Here is a 16,803-nt window from a genome sequence, read left to right as displayed (position 1 = left end):
AATGGGTTCTATTGCTAAGCTCATACTACAGGCATCTAGGAAGAGTGATATAATATGGGATAAAAAACAATATCCGATTGAGCCAGTAGATGGCTTTGAAGTGACAACATCGGAGCCACCTCTCTTTCGACCTTTCAAACCAAAGTACCACCTGACAATGGGTGAGTTCAGAAGATTCTATCTGTATTGGGTAACTAACAGATCATGGACGCTGGCAGGCATTCAAACCCTCGATCCAAACGACCTCGTTCTCTTCGACAAAACCTATCCAGACCGTCTCGTCCTACGCCACTCACTGCTTGATCAATATCCCAAAGAGATAGTTGGCATCAGGGATCTACTAGATGGACGCGCTCAACTAGCGGTGCGTGAGTTGTACAGCTTTCTCTTCGGATTATATCTGCCTTCGCGCTATCCCACCATCTTCGAGACATACTACGATAAACAAAGCTATACCACCAAGGTCAGAAATCTCATCACCCAGAAGACGTTTCCAACCATGATTGAAAACGGAGAATCGCTGGATATCGGTCTAGCCAACATTGCGAAGAATGTGGACGAGGATTTCTTCATACTCTTGCCCCATGATCAAAGCAACCCTGAAGGTGGCTACTATCGGTTGGAAGCGTATTCCGCCTGCTTTCCGTCTGGATTCAAGCCACAGGAGAAGCTAGGTAAAAGCCTGGCTGGCATACATGGTCCAGTACCGGGGTACAAAGAAAAGCTACAAAAGAGCATGGATAGGTTCTTTTCACGTCTGGAGGCTGGGAAATGCGTCAAACGCGTGAACTGGAGTATCACCGTGGACGAGGAGCTGTATTCCAATTTTGACAAGAGTACGCCAGCCATGGAAGGAAAGCTGGAGAATTTGGCACTAGAGGATCTGGATTTGAACAAGGTATGATGGTCCATATCGAGCGTCTTTCGATGCTGACGACGCGGCAGACATTCCTTCGTTGTGAGCGCCAGACTCTTCATCGCCTCCCTACTTCCGGTGCAATCATCTTCGCTTTCCATACGTATCTCTATCCCATCGAGGAAATCAAGGCAGAAGGCGGTGGAGAGCAGCTCGCTCTGGCAATCGATGGACTCGAAAGAGGAAGCGTGCCGGATATGTTCAAGTACAAGAATGGGGAGAAGTGGGCGAATGCCGTTAGGGAGTTTCTTCGGAAGTAGAATCCAGTTTCTTGTACTTTTCATATGTTTCCTACATAAATATTAGTCTAGCCTCGGCATGGTTAGCCCGATTGTATACATTGGTAGACACAAGTTGCTGCCTGATATGCCAGGCACCAACCCCACATCTGAACTTTTCGTGGAAAAGTCCCTGATCCATCTCCACCTCCTTCACCACTTATGAACTGTTCTCGTGTCACCCCAGTATTACACACCAATGTATAAGTGATCCATCAGTTCACGATGGCCTATCATGCTGAACGTTCGGATTGACAAACTGCCGCCAGACCGCGCAATAGCGTCCAAGGGTGAGTCGCCACTTAAACTGGGAGAAATTCATCTGACGGGGTAGACTGCCATTCATGCTATCGACGGCGCATTAAGTGTGATAGAAGCCTACCGAAATGTAGGAAATGCACTATCAGAGGGATAAAATGCCCCGGCTTTGACCTCGTTCGACTCAAATGGGACCAAGGTGTCGCAAGCAGAGGCTCCCTCGCCGGACAACGGACCCCTGTGCGGCGGAAGACCGTGACAGATGCACGGCCAAGTCAATCAAGCGCATTGACAGCTGATAACGCGACATCGACACAAAAATCAGATGAGACAAACGCACCTCCCGCTCCTGCGGTAGCATCTTCTCCAACGGCAGATTCTCATCTGGTTGACGGGCACTCATCTTTAATCATATCCAACAAGCTCTTTGCCCACTTCAATAACAGCGTTGCTCCACGTTTGACCTGGATTGACAGCCCGGATCATCCATGGCGAAGGATCATGCTCCCTCTTGCACAACACTGCTCATCACTTCGCATGGCGATCCTCTGTGCAGCGGCCGCCCATTTGTCGTCTACATCCACGCAGGATGCGCCATATGCAGCTTCCATCAAAGCCATCAGCCACAACCTTCGAGACACATGCATTCGCAATCTCAATAGAGCGATACAGCATGAACTCGACCTGTTCACACCTGAAAAGCGAGGCACTGCCGCATCCCCCCTGGTCGATATTCTAGCGACCACGTTGGTCCTCTGCTACGGCGAGATGGTCGTCCCGGACTCAGCCGATTGGCACCTCCACCTACACGCGTGTCGTCTCCTTATCGAGCGACAGCAATGGCGGCAAGATGGGACCCGTCGTTCGGACGCGGTAGCGCCGTTCCTTCTACAGGAGGTCGCCGATATCGAAGTCTATTATAGCCTCGGCACATTCAGCAATGACCAGTCGCGAGTCCCATCTTTGCCCCAGTCCGTATTTTGCAACCATTTTCGTACCTTTACGGGTCTTCTATACGAAATCACTGCAGAGGAGAGAAAGCGTCATCGAATGCTGATGAACGGGAAATCTCTTCCCGACGTCGACATGAGCGTCTGGCGACAGAAGGTAGAACAAGCCTGCACCCAGGCTTCTACTGATACCTTGTGGCTATCAAGTCGGGGAGAACACATACGACAACATGTCAATGCTCTCATACAGGCGTACTATCACGCGGCTCTTATATACAGCTATCAATCGTTGGCCCCGCTCCCAGAGGCGTCGAATATAGTAAGGACGCTGGTTCCGCAGCTGCTGGGGGAGATCGAAGCGTTCACCACCGGATCAGTTGATACGTTCTCCCACAATATATTCTTGCCGCTCTTCATCGCGGGAACGGAGTGCTGGGACGATGAAAACCGACAACACATGATTGCGGAACTCTTCCTCCGGCTCGTCTCGACGACGGGGCTTTGGTGTAACTATAGTGCTATGCGTTTTCTCAAAGCTTTTTGGTCAAGACCGGAGTATCATGGTGTTGGGAAATGGAATCAGTATGCGCGCGACAATGAGAGGGGGAATAGTCAATTTTTTGTTTTCTAGATATAACTTTTGAACAAATGTTGTTAAATGTTACTCCTCTTCTTCAATATAGAACCAAAGATTCCTCGCCTCCTCTTCCGATACTTCCTCCGTGGCTTTTGCCATATAAACCTGAAAGAGTTCATCGTGTCTTGCTTTCACCTTGTCAAAATCAAGCTCTGGAGAGACCCAGCCATCCTCGTCTGATTGTAACAACTCATGGGTATAAAACTGTAGCTTGCGCCAATCCTCATACCTGGAAAGTTCTTCCATATGCCTCAAAGCGTCATCGTCAGACACCGCGTACGGACACGGTCCTTCAAACCCCATTCGAACCCAGTTCTTAAAAAGTTGTATAACAGCATCCCGCAGGGGTACTATCCCATCCGTATGCGTATTTTCAGCCAAAGTAAAAGAATGTCGAATGGCAGGGTCCACGCGCGCGTAAGCGCTAAATAAGACGCAAGATGGCGTTTCGCAAGCGCAGCTTCATAGCATTTTGACAAGATCGCTTTGTCCCTTTCTGAAATGACGAAGGATCTCTCGTCGGCGTCCATTTCGTCGAAATTGTTCGGTAGCTCTGGTGCGACCATGCCTATCTTGTAGTCTTCAGGAGGGAAGATGAACGACGGCCACTGGACGTGTGTGAATGCCGGCTTAATGGAAACGAATTGCCAGTCTATTATGTCCACGATGTGGGTGGGATCTTCGTCGGATACGAATATGTTGCCCAGGTGAAGGCCGGTGTGCCATATTGTTGGCCGAGAATATCGCTGAAGCGAGGGATTCTCTGCTAGGATGGGTAGGAGATTGGAAGTTGTTGTGACGATTGCAGTGTGCTCCTCTTTGGAACCGAAGTGCGGCACACGAGGAGCCAGTGGGGAATGCTCTATCCGGCTCAGGCCACAATTGACTAGTGAAAGACCAAGATCGCAGAGTGTCATCTCTGTGAAGTAGATGTCAGCATGCACTTAACCCCCACAGAGAGATACACTCACATGGACCGGCATGGTCGTCCACCTTGTCCCACTGCGGCAGCCGTGATGCGTTGTGGGCAGGACCAATGCAGAAGACCTCATCTACAGGTACTGCTCGGCTAGATTGAATCGAATGCATGAATTAAAGACCCCCGTACGCCGGAAACCTCTGCAAGGCCAGCTGGCTTTCCAAATATGCCAGGTTTTGGATGACTCGGATCTTTTGCAGCTGATCCAGCTCGCCCCATACCTCGACCAGTGGGCGTCCCTTGGCTTTCTCCATGAGGATATATTCCGTCCCGACGGGATCAGATGCATCACAACACCACGCAAGTACTTTCGGCACGGGGACTGAAGTGTGAGATTTCACTGGACACATTAGATGCAGGCCGACAACGGAGCGGATGTGGTGCCGTGTTCCAAGACAGCAACCTCTGACGCGGTGCTGTATTTCGCCGGAACGATCGTCGGACAGGGGATTTTGGCAACAACCTCCGTTCCATTTTGCGCGATCATCAGCAAGGCTTTGCTGAAGCCGCCTTCCATTTTCTCGACGCTGGTTACGGGCGAGGAAGCCGAGGAGACGGAGGGCAGAGACGAGACACGTCTGCATAATGAGTCGAGATCAAACTTGACATGGCGTTTTGATAATTGGGATTTCTCGTTGACGAGAAACCGTCCGTTTGTGTACTCGAAGAGTTGTTCGCGCTGGATTGGTTCTCCTGTGATGCGTTAAAAGGGGTTGTCTAGGGGGACGGATGTAGCGTACCACGGCAGGTGATGGATATGTTTCTGCATATGTTGTTTAACCGAAATAAGGGCACTCTAAGTGCTCTGGTCCCTGTTTTGTTCATGATTGAGAGGGTGCTGTTACGCGTGGAGATCGTGAAGATGCACAAGGTGAGCTGGGATCGACAATGCTGACTCGGATGTCAGGAATGTTCGGGCCAATAATCCGCCTGCCTCGATCGATCGTAACGCATTGACCAGACTAGCAGGGGTTTTGCAGCTCAGAAAGTGTGTAGCGATCTAGTGGCTTCCGGTGGCGGCCGGGATAGATGTGTCAAGACCGTGGCACTGATCGGCAGTGGCTGTCAGCACGGTCCCAGCAGAAGATTTTACGGATCTTGGGGACGACCTGGTGGATGGAGAAGAAGTAAGTACCAGTTCTTGTATAGTAATAATGAGAAAGCCATCAGTGGATATACACTTTAACTCATAGCCTACGCCATAACAAACTTCCAACTCCCAGGTATCCCCCATCATCAAGCCTCACGATTCACTGTCTAGACCTTGTTATACGCCTCATAGCTAACCGACACCTCATCCGTCCTCTCAATCCCAGCAGCACCCTGGACAATCGCCTCATCGCTCTTATTGTTGGTGGTAAAGTTGACCGGAGACTTCTGCTCAGTAAAGGTGGTCGTTGTGTCGAGGATGGAATCGTCAAGCCCGGAGAACTTGCCATTCTTCCGACTACTCCCGTACATAGGCATTTTATACGAGTCCTTGCCTGAGCTGTTCTTGCTGTCGGTGCCGTACCGGATGCGAACGTACAGAGGACGCAGGACGGCGATCGAGGAGCACATGATCGTGACCGTACTTTCGGTGGACGACCAGAGGAGCATGGGCACGGTGTCATCTGGGCCAGTTAGCTATCTGTGGGTTAGTAGTGGGTGGAGCAGCAGACGTACAGATGTACTCGGATGCATTCAGCCCTCCGAGAGCCACTGTCCGGACAATGCCGCATACTCCAGCGCTAGAGATTGTTAGTGGCGCCAAAGAGACGGAGGATATGGTGACTTACAACACCCCTAGACTCAGAGCCCCAGCAACAGTAAATTTCTCCTTTCGCTTCATGTTCAGATCCCAGACTATGAACCATGGAAGAATCGCAAAGCAAAAGTCGTCAACGACAAACCAAGCTGTGAGACTTAGCGTTCTGTATCGTTATCGAGGGAAGATGGAGACTCACATCCAACAGTGAAGCCAACCTTGGAAAAGTCTAGCCAACACGTTCCTTCCGCCATGCGGTTCCACGATTTTTCGACTGGAATACATTGTACTATGACGCAGATACTGGCGAACAGTGTGATGAACGTGGTCGCTGCCAGGAAGCCCCAGATGACCCCAATCTGGATCTTATTGCGTACAATGCGCAGCAGGAACATGCCGACAGCTAACTTGCCGACGCCGATGGCCATGATCCCAGCGACCTGGCTGAATAATTCATACTTGATGGCCGTGAAATAGGTGACGGGATCACCAACGTCGACGAAAAGCCGGCCTAGTCCGTAGGCACTCCCTATGGTGACGAAGACAACATAGAGTATTTGGAGGACCTGTGTGATGTCAGTCTGTGCAATTGCATGAGGGTCTGCTGGTGCCTTTCTCACTAGGGCAATTATAACTAGGTAATCATCTGCTCCAACGGAGTCCAGAATGAACTTCCGCGTAAACAGTCGTAGCCCTGCAAAGATCGCGCAGATGACAAGCTCCACCCAGTGGACCGCAACGGTCATGGGCCCTAGACCTCCATATGCACTCATGTCGAGGGGGTTTAAAGAAGCTGGAAAACAAGCGCAATAGTATCGCTGTGACAAGAAAGAAAAAGAATACAGCCGTCGACCTCTACAAGATGCCGCCTCTCGTGTTTTATAGTACGAAAGGGCCTGATTCCAAGCCTGAAGGAATTGGATCTCATAAGATCTTGCTACTGATCCGACGCTCAGGTACGCTAGGACAATCCAGCATTGTGGCCTGTCAAGTGGTCTATGCAAGGGAATCAAGACTATTCACGATAACTGCCGAACAAGATGCGCTGAAGATGTTTCGTGCCTACGTTAGAGATTGACTGATCGCTGAATATCCTGGCGATCGTCGAGTACTTAAACCAAAACGACACACTCCGCAAGTGCCGTTATCCATACTTGACAGCTCCAAACTCTCGGTAGACGACGATCTCGCCGGAGAGTTGCAACACCCGCCCAATCGGGAGTCATCCAAAGGATCCTTTGCCATGGTTGACGGCCGACGCGCAGCGAAGATTCATACATGTCAGTGATCGACGTGCGCCAACTGAACCGTATTTTGGGGTTTTGTCAGGGTTGCTCCGCGCCATGGCGTCCTGCAACGAGGGCGGGCTGAAAGGCGCCGACAACACGGACCTCCTCCAGATGGGGGTTTCGTATAGCCACTCGTCCCGCTTTCTCCACCGTGCCTCAGCAGATTGGGTAGTGGTGAAGAGCTAAGGCACAGGTCGCGCGTACAGGTCAATTCGAGCGTCTTCAGCACATCCTTCGCAGGAAATGGATGGGGGTTAGCGTCGCTGACCAGACGGGAACCCCTCTCTCTCGACACTGCGCTCAAAGACAGACAGCCATATATACCTCACTCGTCTCATCGCCCTCCTGGCTTGGTACCCTCCTGCAATCTCGGAAGAGCACATCCTAACCCCGAGCTTTCTCCAAATCCCCGATACGAAATGCGATCTCAGGCCCAAACGATCATCGCTGCGCTGGATGCAGTCCAGCATGAGGCGTTCGGCACGGAGGTAGAACGCCTGCAGGTACGTGCTGCAGCGCGCCGCCTGCTGGCCCGGGTTGAAACGCCCTATGAGCGTGCGTGGGGCTACTGCTTCGAACACCCGGTCGTGTTCGCCGCCCTGCAGACCTGTATCGATCTGGGGCTGTGGAAAGCCTGGACAAAGGCGGGCGGCGGTGAGAAGTCTATCGAGGATCTGGTCAAGATGACCACACCCACGGTCGATACGAATTTGCTGCGTGCGTCGAACAGCCCGCTAGTGTGGCGCGGTCCATCCGGCTGACGGTGCATACAGGCCGCCTCTTCCGCTTGCTCGCGGCGTTCAACATCGTGGAGGAGACGGGAGAAGATCGGTTCAAACCTACACCGTTCTCGTTGGCTATCGGCGACGACCGCAGCAGGGTCCGAGCTTCGCTCCAAGCTGCGTACGCCTCCCAGCCACATCCACATGTCCATGCGCCTATGTTTGTTTACTGACAGCCAACAGGACAAACCAGTATATACCGGCGGGCCACAACCTGCCCCGCTATCTCGCCAAGATCGGCTACAAAGAGCCTACCGATGTCACCGTGAACAACCACACAGACTCAGACCCTGATGGCCTCACCTTCTTCGGGCGGTTGCAGAAGAGCCCACCTTGTCTGGAGTCCTTCACAGGTCATATGGAAGCGTGGACCAAATGGAAGACGCCCTGGACCAAGGTCTACGATACGAGCCGGCTGCTTGACGGCGCCAAACTAGACGATGGCTCTGCTTTTGTAGTCGATGTCGGTGGTAACACCGGCACAGATATTTCCCACGTTCTGGATAAACATCCAGACCTCCCTGCGGGATCGCTGGTTCTGCAAGATCTTCCGGAGGTGATTGCGAACGTGAACCTCGATAAGAAGATCACGCCTATGGTGCATGACTTTTTCCTGCCCCAGCCTGTGAAAGGTGCGAACGTTCCAAGCAAGGTCAGGACTACTTGTTAATACATTGTGCAGGAAGCCGCGCGTACTTTCTGCACGCAGTCCTCCATGACTGGCCCGATGAAAAGGCAAAGGTGCTGCTGGGGAACCTCAGAGATGCCATGAAAAAGGGCTACTCCAAGCTCTTCATTTATGAGGTCGTCGTACCGCCAAAAGGAGCGAGCATCAGCCAAACCACGATGGACGTCGAGATGATGTCCCTGCTGTCTGCTTCGGAGCGGACCCAGGCCGCATGGGAAAAGTTGTTGACGGAATCTGGTCTGAAGGTTATCAACTATTGGCCTGATCCCCAGGAGTATGAGATGGTGATTGAGACGGAGGTCGCGTAGGTGAAGCCTTGGCTGTTGGCCTAAATAGAAAGGCTTCTGATGAACCTAATGTCAGTCTGATTGACGCTGTAGTCAGCTACAAATGTCGATAGGCTCGTAAAACAGCAAGGCAACTACATAGGCTCACGTTCCCCGAAAAGCATTTCGTACATGACGAATGAAAGCCCTGTCAGGACCCTGCTCTTTTGCGTAATACTTCATCCGCCGCTCTAAGCACAGGGCAGTGCTGCTTCTCAGACTCCCATCTTTGAGACCCTATCCTAGCCACAAATCCCTGTTGCGGTCTAGGTTCAGCAGCTACGCCAGGATAATCATCAACCGGCTGCCATGCGATAACCTTCTCGGGCGTAGTCTCCTCCATGACTTCCTGGCGAGAAATTTCTCCAGAAAGTGCCCTCTCAAACAAAGGTCTCAGCACTTTGAGGCAGTAGCAACTTATGTGCTTCGCCCATGCAATATCCAAATCCTCTGTCTCCTCTCGTCGGAGCAAGACACTCCCATCAATATCCCAGTGCCTCTGAGTCTTTCCCCAATTCTCGGAGCCCACATCAATATCGGTCATCAGAACTCGGGCGTAGGGATTTGTCCGGCCGCCCTTCTTAGATTCCTCATCTAACGAGTGGATGGCTCGCTCCAGATCAACCTGGTCGAGCTTACACACCCGTATGGGAAATCCTAGTGCCCGTGTGATAGACGACACACTGCTCGTGCTTGGAAAATCGCGATTAACGGCCACAGTTGAGAAAAGCTCTCGGCCGGAGATCGTTTGCTCGAGGGGGCAGCTAACCTTGACAGCAAGCACGGATCCTCCGCTTGGTGTTTCGCGGATTGTTTCGTCAAAGTATGTGCTAAACCAGTCAAGCGCATGACGGAAATCGGCAAGAGTCATGTCCACGAATTCGTGATCAGAAGTACCTGTATAGGTTGCCCACTGGCCGCTCATCACCACGTAGTCGCCGACCATATTGTAGGGAACTGTCATACCTGGACATGCCTCCACAGTAGCATGAACAGATTTATTGGTTACCTCATCCCAGTCACGGTAATATATTGTGAGAGCATGGTCAAGCTCTAGTCCTCTTCTCTTGTTTACTGCAAATGGGATGGTGTAGTACAAGCCATGGTTTGGGCCAAGGTAGGGGTCAAAATAGGGCATGTGGACGCCATATTCTGCAGAAAAGATAGGTGTCCATATGAGTCTCGGTCTGTCTGTATCTCTTGGGAACCAGATGCCGAGTCGGTGGTCCTGTGAGACACGGGTATCGAGGAATTTCGGATACTTGGAGCATAAGAGCTTGTGCGCCGGCCAGTCAAGGGCTTGACATCGCTTGGAGCAGTACGAAGTGGCGCGACATCGAGAGCATTTCGTTGCGCGGGGTGTCTGGCACATAATGCAAAGGGTGGTCAAGTCTGCGTACCAGATCTTCCGCGGACCGACGGATCTGGGATTAAGACTATGGGATTGTTAATGACAAACTAGGATAGTACCCGATGGAGACTCACAAGATTTGACTCTGTTCGCGCAGTTCCTGAGCTTTCTTATCAGCCACCTCGCGGTTCTTGCTCTGCCGCATAAGCTCAATCATATGCTTGGAATCTTAACTCTGATACGGCAGACGACTGATGAATAGCAGCTGGAGCAGGAGTATGGCTTCCGTTGAGTCTGGCCTTTATCTTCTCCTTTACAATATCGCATAAGCTTCTTAGTCTTTGTCTTGTGCTTTCGGAAGTACACGGCTGGACTGCCCATCGAGGATGGCACTTTCCATGCCTGCCCTGGGTGCGGATATTCCACGGCGAGAGGGTCAGAAATTTCTCGCAAAGGAAACAGGCTTTCTTGCTGCATCCAAAATAAGCCATTGTTGGGCTTAGTGAAGGCTGCGTCTCGTAGCGCGTCAAGAGCTGTATTTCACAATGAGTGTAGAGGGCGGATCGGCACTCGCTCATAAACTTGTCATTTTTTTGTGCCAGAGCAGCCGGAATACGCCCATTTGGCTCCATGTGTAGACCGAGGCGCTTCCATACCTTTTTGATTGTCAAAATCTCGCGTTTATGGAGAAAGAAGGGGGCTGGAGGTGATATGGGGATAAAAGTGACAGCCCGGAAGTTGGGGAGCAGACTTGCAATCCGTGAAAGGATACGGAGACAGGTTACTGCCCGTGCTAGGACACGCCACATTTTGATGGCCTTATGTGGATTCACAGAAGGAACCATTGTCTCCAGTGCGCCTTGTGTAGCCTGTCTGGCCCCTTCTGAACAAGCAGTAGCGGCCGCGAGTTGCACGATTTTGCGTCTTTGCTCATCTTGGAATTCGGTCGAGGGCAACTTCGAGTGTAGGAAATCGCGATTCAAAAAGTCCAAGAGGAGTTTCTGTGCATTGTTAGGTATTGGCTCCTGTGGAGCAGAGCAACAGCCAAGCAGACAGTTGTCTTCTGTTTCCTCTTTTGAGACCGAGTGCGGCAAAGGCCGGTACGGCGAGCCCTTCAGAAGTTTTGCCACAGCTTCAGCTTGCGTATCCACCCTTCTTGCGCTATACGCAATGGTTCTGTCTAAGAATGCGTGGGAAAACTCGGCGCGCTTCTGATGCGAGACGTCTGAACGTCTTCGTTAGACCTGCATTGCCCAGAGCTGCGTCTCTTACCCTCGGCTTGCATGGCAAGGAACTGCTTTAGATCACCCAAATACGCTTCGTCCTCAAGGTTGAGACCATTGTTACGAGCGACGTCCACTTCAACATTATCTTCATTCTCTCTGAGAGCTGTGGCTGTCACGAAATCTCCGCCTTTGGTGTGTGCAAGAAGTTCACTGATGCAATCGAGGAACTTCTGACGGAGCACGTCGCTGTTGGCTGTCAGAGTCTGCTTTTGTGCTCAAACTATCATCGTCAGGTCCACCATCGTCAAAGTCCTCCTCCTCGCCATCACTGAGGTCTTGGTTGGCCTGCAAAGCCTTGTCTGATGCGGTAATGGTGTGGGGGTTTCGCAATGAGAGAATATGCGACGCCCAAACAACGTTGATCAACTCCAGTGGGGGTTTCAAGCTTGGGGGATCCATCTCTTGACCTTCAACAAAGAGGGTAGTTGCTGTGGTTAGTTGTTGGCTGGAGCTTCTTGATGCTTTAGCGCTGACAGTCGGCGGGGTAGTGAGATGCATCCCTGTCTAGATCGGATGACTGCGAGACCGCCACAAAAGGTATAGTGTAGCACGCACACTTCAAAGAAATCCTAACAAAGATGATCACCATCGGCATTGAGGCCGAAGTAAGCCGGCCAATGTCCGGTGCATGTCGGTCTGACTCCGCGCATGATTCATAGTTGATTGTCAAACACCCCTATATCGGCGGCTAGAGCTTCCCCGCATTCTTCACCCGGGGTCTGGGGAAGGACCACAGACCATCTTCTTTATATTCACATCCTTTCTGCTCCTGAGCGGAATAAGAATAGAAGACTTTAAGAACGGAGGCCCCAATGCGCTCCACAGTCAAGGACACGATGGCAGCTCCTATTGACCATGCGACGCAATTCGAGGGAGTCAAGGAGCCCTCAAGTCCAGAGCTTAAAGGGGCCACTCTATCAACTCTCTCTCCTGCAGAGACCAAAAAGCTACTGCGAAAGATTGATCGCCGCGTGATCCCAATCCTGGCAATTCTTTATTTCTTCAGCTTCCTTGATCGCGGTAATTGGAACATCTGTCCCTCCTTGTCTCAGTTTGAATGCTCATGACAACCAGGCAACATCGGCAATGCTAATATTCAAGGGCTCTCCACTGATCTCAACCTGGTGGGAAATCAGTATAATTGGTGAGGCCCCAAATTCTAAACTCGGCTCATTTGATATTGACATCCTAAGGGCTCTGACTGTCTTCTTCTTTCCATATTGCTTTTTCGAGCCATTATGTAACCTACTACTCGTCAGATTCAAGCCACGGATCTGGCTACCGTCCATCATGGTTGCATGGGGTAAGTGGAAACAAGAGAATGCGCCATTAAGACGGCCTATGTCTGATATAGTACACAGGCATTGTTACGACACTGATGGGAATCGTTCAGAACTATGCAGGATTGGTGTCCGCTAGGTTCTTCCTCGGTGAGAATTCATGATCATTGTCTATAATATGTCCGAGCCTAACAAGGTTGTAGGATTGACCGAAGCTGGTCTCTGTTAGTATTCGCATCTTCCCATCGACGGAAACGAACTGATAACCTTGTTTCCTTGCAGTCCCTGGACTTGCATTCTACGTATCATTGTGGTATGTGTCGCTGTGAGAATAAACGGATACTGGCTGGAAGGTACTCATGCAGCATAGGTACCCAAGAGCCAACGCGCAATTCCGGATCGCCCTCATTTTCGCATCTGCATCCATGGCTGGCGCGTTTTCCGGTCTCCTTGCGTTTCTTATTAGCAAGATGGATGGTGTTGGCGGACTGGAGGGTTGGAGGTGGATGTATGTTCTCGAACAGTGGGAATGCTTCTATTGTCCTACAAGCTGACACGGAAAAGCTTCATCCTAGAGGGGATAGCGACAGTTTTAGTCGCTACGGTATCCTACTTCCTTATCTGGGACGAACCCTCTACTGCCACATTTCTTTCGGAAAGCGAGAAAGCCATCATCATCGACTTATTGGCGGACTCTCGCGCAAGCATCAGGGCAAATCAACTGGAGGAAAGAAGCGCTACCGACTGGAAGCAAGTTAAACTCGCACTTGTCGACTGGCAGGTGAGTGACCTGATTCCCAGCGTGAATGACGACTAAGAACGTCAATATAGACGCCGCTCCACGCTCTCAGCTACTGGGGAATGGTAAGATCTATCCCCATCTTACTGGGGTATTCTAACAATGATATTCTCCAGGCATGTGCCGTGTATGCAGTGTCGTTGTTTCTCCCTACGATCATCAAAGGCCTCGGGTATACTTCCGCTATCGCCCAACTACTAACTATACCCGTTTATGCCTCCGCTTCCATATCCTGCATTGTAGTTGGATATTTCTCAGACCGAATGGCTCAACGGAGTCTCTTTACTCTCGCGTCATACACAGCCGTCTTTATCGGGTTCCTCATTGCCGTTTGCCCCCCTAGCTTCATCCCAGGCCTGACCTACGCGGGTTGTTTCATCGCCGCCAGCGGCATTTATCCAGGTACTATGCAGATTCCAACGACATTCCCATATACTCGTTGAGATGCTAAGTTGATCCAGCTATACCCGGCCTTCTGGCTTTGTCGTCAAACAATTACGCCCCCGCTACGAAACGCGCTGTTGGAATGGCGATACAAATCGGCTTCGGGACCCTAGGTGGCGCAGCAGCGTCCAATTTTTACCGCAGTACAGATGCCCCCAGATATCGCTTGGGGCACTCCCTCGTACTTGGCTTCGTGTCTCTGGGGCTTCTAACTGTGACAATCTACTATTTCCTTTGCCGAAAAATCAATGCCAAGAGAGACCGGCAAAGTGGCCTTCATGATGCGAGGGAGAGCTTCGAGCTGGGTGATAGGGCCCCGACGTTCCGGTACAATTTGTGAGGGCAAAAAGGAAAAGTCGTTATATGTTTGGGATTTGCTCATTTTAGGCCTATCTATAAGGCGGATGAGGAAGAAAGAGAGCCATGTGGAGCCAGAAAGAACTTGCGATGCCATGCATTGCTTTTTTTGAAGGCAGAAAGGAAAACGGGCATGGCAAAAGAGGCAACGATGGATTTGTGCTATGCATCAACGCTCTTCATAATAGAAATGAAGGCTTATTATGCTCAGGAAGAAATTGACTACAACGTGTGGTTCTTGACGGCGTGTCCTAGCGTCGCACTAAGACTCTTGGAAGAGATTGTCGGCTCTGACCGTGCCCGGACAGCGGACTGGAAGGCCAAAGGCTCCCGAGATCGTCGCTGCCAAAGTCAGGGGGAAATTCTGGAAGACATGCTGGCCCAAACAGCCCGACCAGTTGAATCTATTCATTGAGATATGCCTCATTCCTCATGTGTTGGCGTCTCAACGGGTCATCATTGCAGGACTAGCAGTTTGGTAAAGCTTGCTTTCCTTTTTTCTTCTGTCAATCGAAACACACAGCAGATGCTTAGCGCGTTCAATATTTGCCGCAGTTCGCATGTGAATGGAACAGAGGCGGTCCTGTCATGGCGGCTGCTTAGCCGAGATACGGGGGTATTGATGGAGCAAATTTCTTCTCGTAGCTTGTAAATTCCGCCGCATCTGCAGATCGATGTCCTAGTAAGGTTAATCAGAAGCCCTGACATTGGCCTGTGAGGTATCGCGGGGATATCCACCGCATAGCCGAGGAATGGCTTCTGGGTTGGAAGCGACAGCTATCAAGATCAGACGCGTTCAAGGGCTCTAGGCAACGATGCGTGCAAGCCAATTCACTTCATCAGCCCTATGCAGTTCGATTCCAGGTGGCTTAGCATGGACAACTTCTATAAAATACAAGACAGTTCCCAGAATCGAGAACAAGAGGCAAGTATGGGGCTATTCACTGTGGGGCCCCGTGGTCCACTTATCTACGCTTCCAAGACCCCCCGTTCTTCGACGGTGGTTAAGCTATGCGGGCTAGATGGTCTTCTACGATGTTGATCTTGCTTTGGCAGCCGTAGAGGAAATTAGGGTCTGCGTTTCCGCCAAGCGTCCCTTCAAAATATGGGATAGACCAACGCCACGAGTCATGATGGCCACTGGCACATTCTGTACTAGCGAGGTAGCACGGCTGTCGTTGTTGTCATTGGACTTTGGTTGTTGTCGACCCAACGGCCAAAGATGATCTTGACGAAATGAACTGTTGGGGCGGCCATTGTGTTGCTCATTTAACCAGCAGGTTCCCCATCCAAAGAGCGAGAGCAAATATTGTTGACAAAACTCACCATTCTCCAGACACACTCTACAATGTCTTCCTCTCCATCACTTGCTGCATCCCCTGAGAAGTACGACTTGCAGCCCATGGCTCACGTCCAGACTATGGAAAAGCAAACTGCAGCGTTTGGGGGACAGTTCCAGCCTGTTTTCTATCCCCCAGTCCAGCAGCGCACATTGGGAAACCCTCTCCCCTTGGGTCTCTGTGCCTTTGCATTGGGCTGCTTTGTCCTAGGCTTGATCGAAATGCAGGTTCGTGACATTACTACGCCAAACATCCTGGTTGGACTTGCTTTTGGATATGGTGGTCTTGTGCAAGTGTGTTCTGGCATGTGGTACGTCTTTGACTGTTCTTATTCTTTTGTCTCCCAGGGACGGGGCAAACTAACGAGGAGTAGGGCCATCGCCTGCGGTAACACGTTCGGTGCCACAGTCATGGCGTCTTATGGCGGGTTCTGGCTATCTACTGGGATTATCTTTACTCCTGGGGATTTCAACATCATGAGCACCCTGATCGAGGCCGACAGTGGCAGGCAGGGGATGTTTTACGACTCATTTGGGATCTTCCTAATGGTATGCAAGCCTCCCATTACGAGTTCAATACGCTAATTCCGTTATTTTCTCAGGGATGGTTCATCTTTACGACCCTCATGATGATGTGCACCTTGAAATCCAACTTCGCATTCTTCATCCTCTTCTTCATCGTCGATCTCGGAGTTCTTCTCCTCGCCATTGGATACCTGATTCGTGACTCCAACGACATTCCGAACGCACAAATCATTATGGCTGGGGGCTTCTTTATTCTGCTATCATCGTTCTTGGCCTGGTACAACGCGATTGCCATGCTGCTCGACCCGACCAATAGCTTCTTCACGCTACCTGTCATGCCCTTTCCATGGTCTGAGGAGAGCAAGCAGGCGCGGAGGGAGCGAAAAGAAGCCATGGGGTTGCAGGCATAAACGAGGCTACGAAGAGAGTATTGTCGTGTCCTGTTCGACGAATTGGATCGTATTGACCTCTCAGGTCAAATGCTACATGGTTCTTATTTTGATAGTAATGAAAACGTGACATTGCGCATTCACGTTTTCAGTTTCTTAGTGGATAGTTCTCCAACTTCATGT

General features: G+C 51.0%; 8 protein-coding genes across 8 annotated transcripts; 5 read left to right on the top strand and 3 right to left on the bottom strand.

Moving 5' to 3' along the window:
- Positions 1 to 157: 157 nt before the first annotated feature.
- On the top strand, positions 158 to 1,176 carry ATEG_10139 (heme-dependent oxidative N-demethylase family protein; the record flags this gene model as incomplete). The annotated part of the gene is made up of 3 exons (XM_001209441.1): positions 158 to 161; positions 219 to 898; positions 946 to 1,176. 3 exons carry the CDS (start codon positions 158 to 160, stop codon positions 1,174 to 1,176), a joined length of 915 nt encoding a protein of 304 aa, XP_001209441.1.
- Positions 1,177 to 1,989: 813 nt separating this feature from the next.
- ATEG_10138 (uncharacterized protein) lies at positions 1,990 to 3,033 on the top strand (the record flags this gene model as incomplete). Its single annotated transcript, XM_001209440.1, has 1 exon — positions 1,990 to 3,033. The coding sequence occupies one exon, from the start codon at positions 1,990 to 1,992 to the stop codon at positions 3,031 to 3,033; it is 1,044 nt and encodes a 347-aa protein (XP_001209440.1).
- Positions 3,034 to 4,131: 1,098 nt separating this feature from the next.
- ATEG_10137 (uncharacterized protein) lies at positions 4,132 to 4,602 on the bottom strand (the record flags this gene model as incomplete). Its single annotated transcript, XM_001209439.1, has 1 exon — positions 4,132 to 4,602. One exon carries the CDS (start codon positions 4,600 to 4,602, stop codon positions 4,132 to 4,134), a length of 471 nt encoding a protein of 156 aa, XP_001209439.1.
- Positions 4,603 to 5,275: 673 nt separating this feature from the next.
- ATEG_10136 (uncharacterized protein) lies at positions 5,276 to 6,538 on the bottom strand (the record flags this gene model as incomplete). Its single annotated transcript, XM_001209438.1, has 4 exons — positions 5,276 to 5,631; positions 5,684 to 5,748; positions 5,797 to 5,914; positions 5,965 to 6,538. The coding sequence occupies 4 exons, from the start codon at positions 6,536 to 6,538 to the stop codon at positions 5,276 to 5,278; spliced, it is 1,113 nt and encodes a 370-aa protein (XP_001209438.1).
- Positions 6,539 to 7,473: 935 nt separating this feature from the next.
- ATEG_10135 (uncharacterized protein) lies at positions 7,474 to 8,832 on the top strand (the record flags this gene model as incomplete). Its single annotated transcript, XM_001209437.1, has 4 exons — positions 7,474 to 7,771; positions 7,828 to 7,957; positions 8,020 to 8,468; positions 8,519 to 8,832. 4 exons carry the CDS (start codon positions 7,474 to 7,476, stop codon positions 8,830 to 8,832), a joined length of 1,191 nt encoding a protein of 396 aa, XP_001209437.1.
- Positions 8,833 to 10,410: 1,578 nt separating this feature from the next.
- ATEG_10134 (nucleic acid/nucleotide deaminase domain-containing protein) lies at positions 10,411 to 11,886 on the bottom strand (the record flags this gene model as incomplete). Its single annotated transcript, XM_001209436.1, has 3 exons — positions 10,411 to 11,426; positions 11,474 to 11,680; positions 11,709 to 11,886. The coding sequence occupies 3 exons, from the start codon at positions 11,884 to 11,886 to the stop codon at positions 10,411 to 10,413; spliced, it is 1,401 nt and encodes a 466-aa protein (XP_001209436.1).
- A 1,306-nt stretch (positions 11,887 to 13,192) lies between these two features.
- ATEG_10133 (uncharacterized protein) lies at positions 13,193 to 13,584 on the top strand (the record flags this gene model as incomplete). The annotated part of the gene is made up of 2 exons (XM_001209435.1): positions 13,193 to 13,275; positions 13,332 to 13,584. 2 exons carry the CDS (start codon positions 13,193 to 13,195, stop codon positions 13,582 to 13,584), a joined length of 336 nt encoding a protein of 111 aa, XP_001209435.1.
- A 2,131-nt stretch (positions 13,585 to 15,715) lies between these two features.
- On the top strand, positions 15,716 to 16,641 carry ATEG_10132 (acetate uptake transporter family protein; the record flags this gene model as incomplete). The annotated part of the gene is made up of 3 exons (XM_001209434.1): positions 15,716 to 16,017; positions 16,081 to 16,255; positions 16,309 to 16,641. 3 exons carry the CDS (start codon positions 15,716 to 15,718, stop codon positions 16,639 to 16,641), a joined length of 810 nt encoding a protein of 269 aa, XP_001209434.1.
- Between the last annotated feature and the right edge of the window lie 162 nt (positions 16,642 to 16,803).

The sequence above is a fragment of the Aspergillus terreus genome, genomic scaffold, assembly GCF_000149615.1.
Source record: "Aspergillus terreus NIH2624 scaffold_16 genomic scaffold, whole genome shotgun sequence".
Lineage (NCBI taxonomy): Eukaryota > Fungi > Ascomycota > Eurotiomycetes > Eurotiales > Aspergillaceae > Aspergillus > Aspergillus terreus.
The sequence above is the reverse complement of the archived record's forward strand: the minus strand, read 5'-3'. Positions and strand labels throughout refer to the sequence as shown.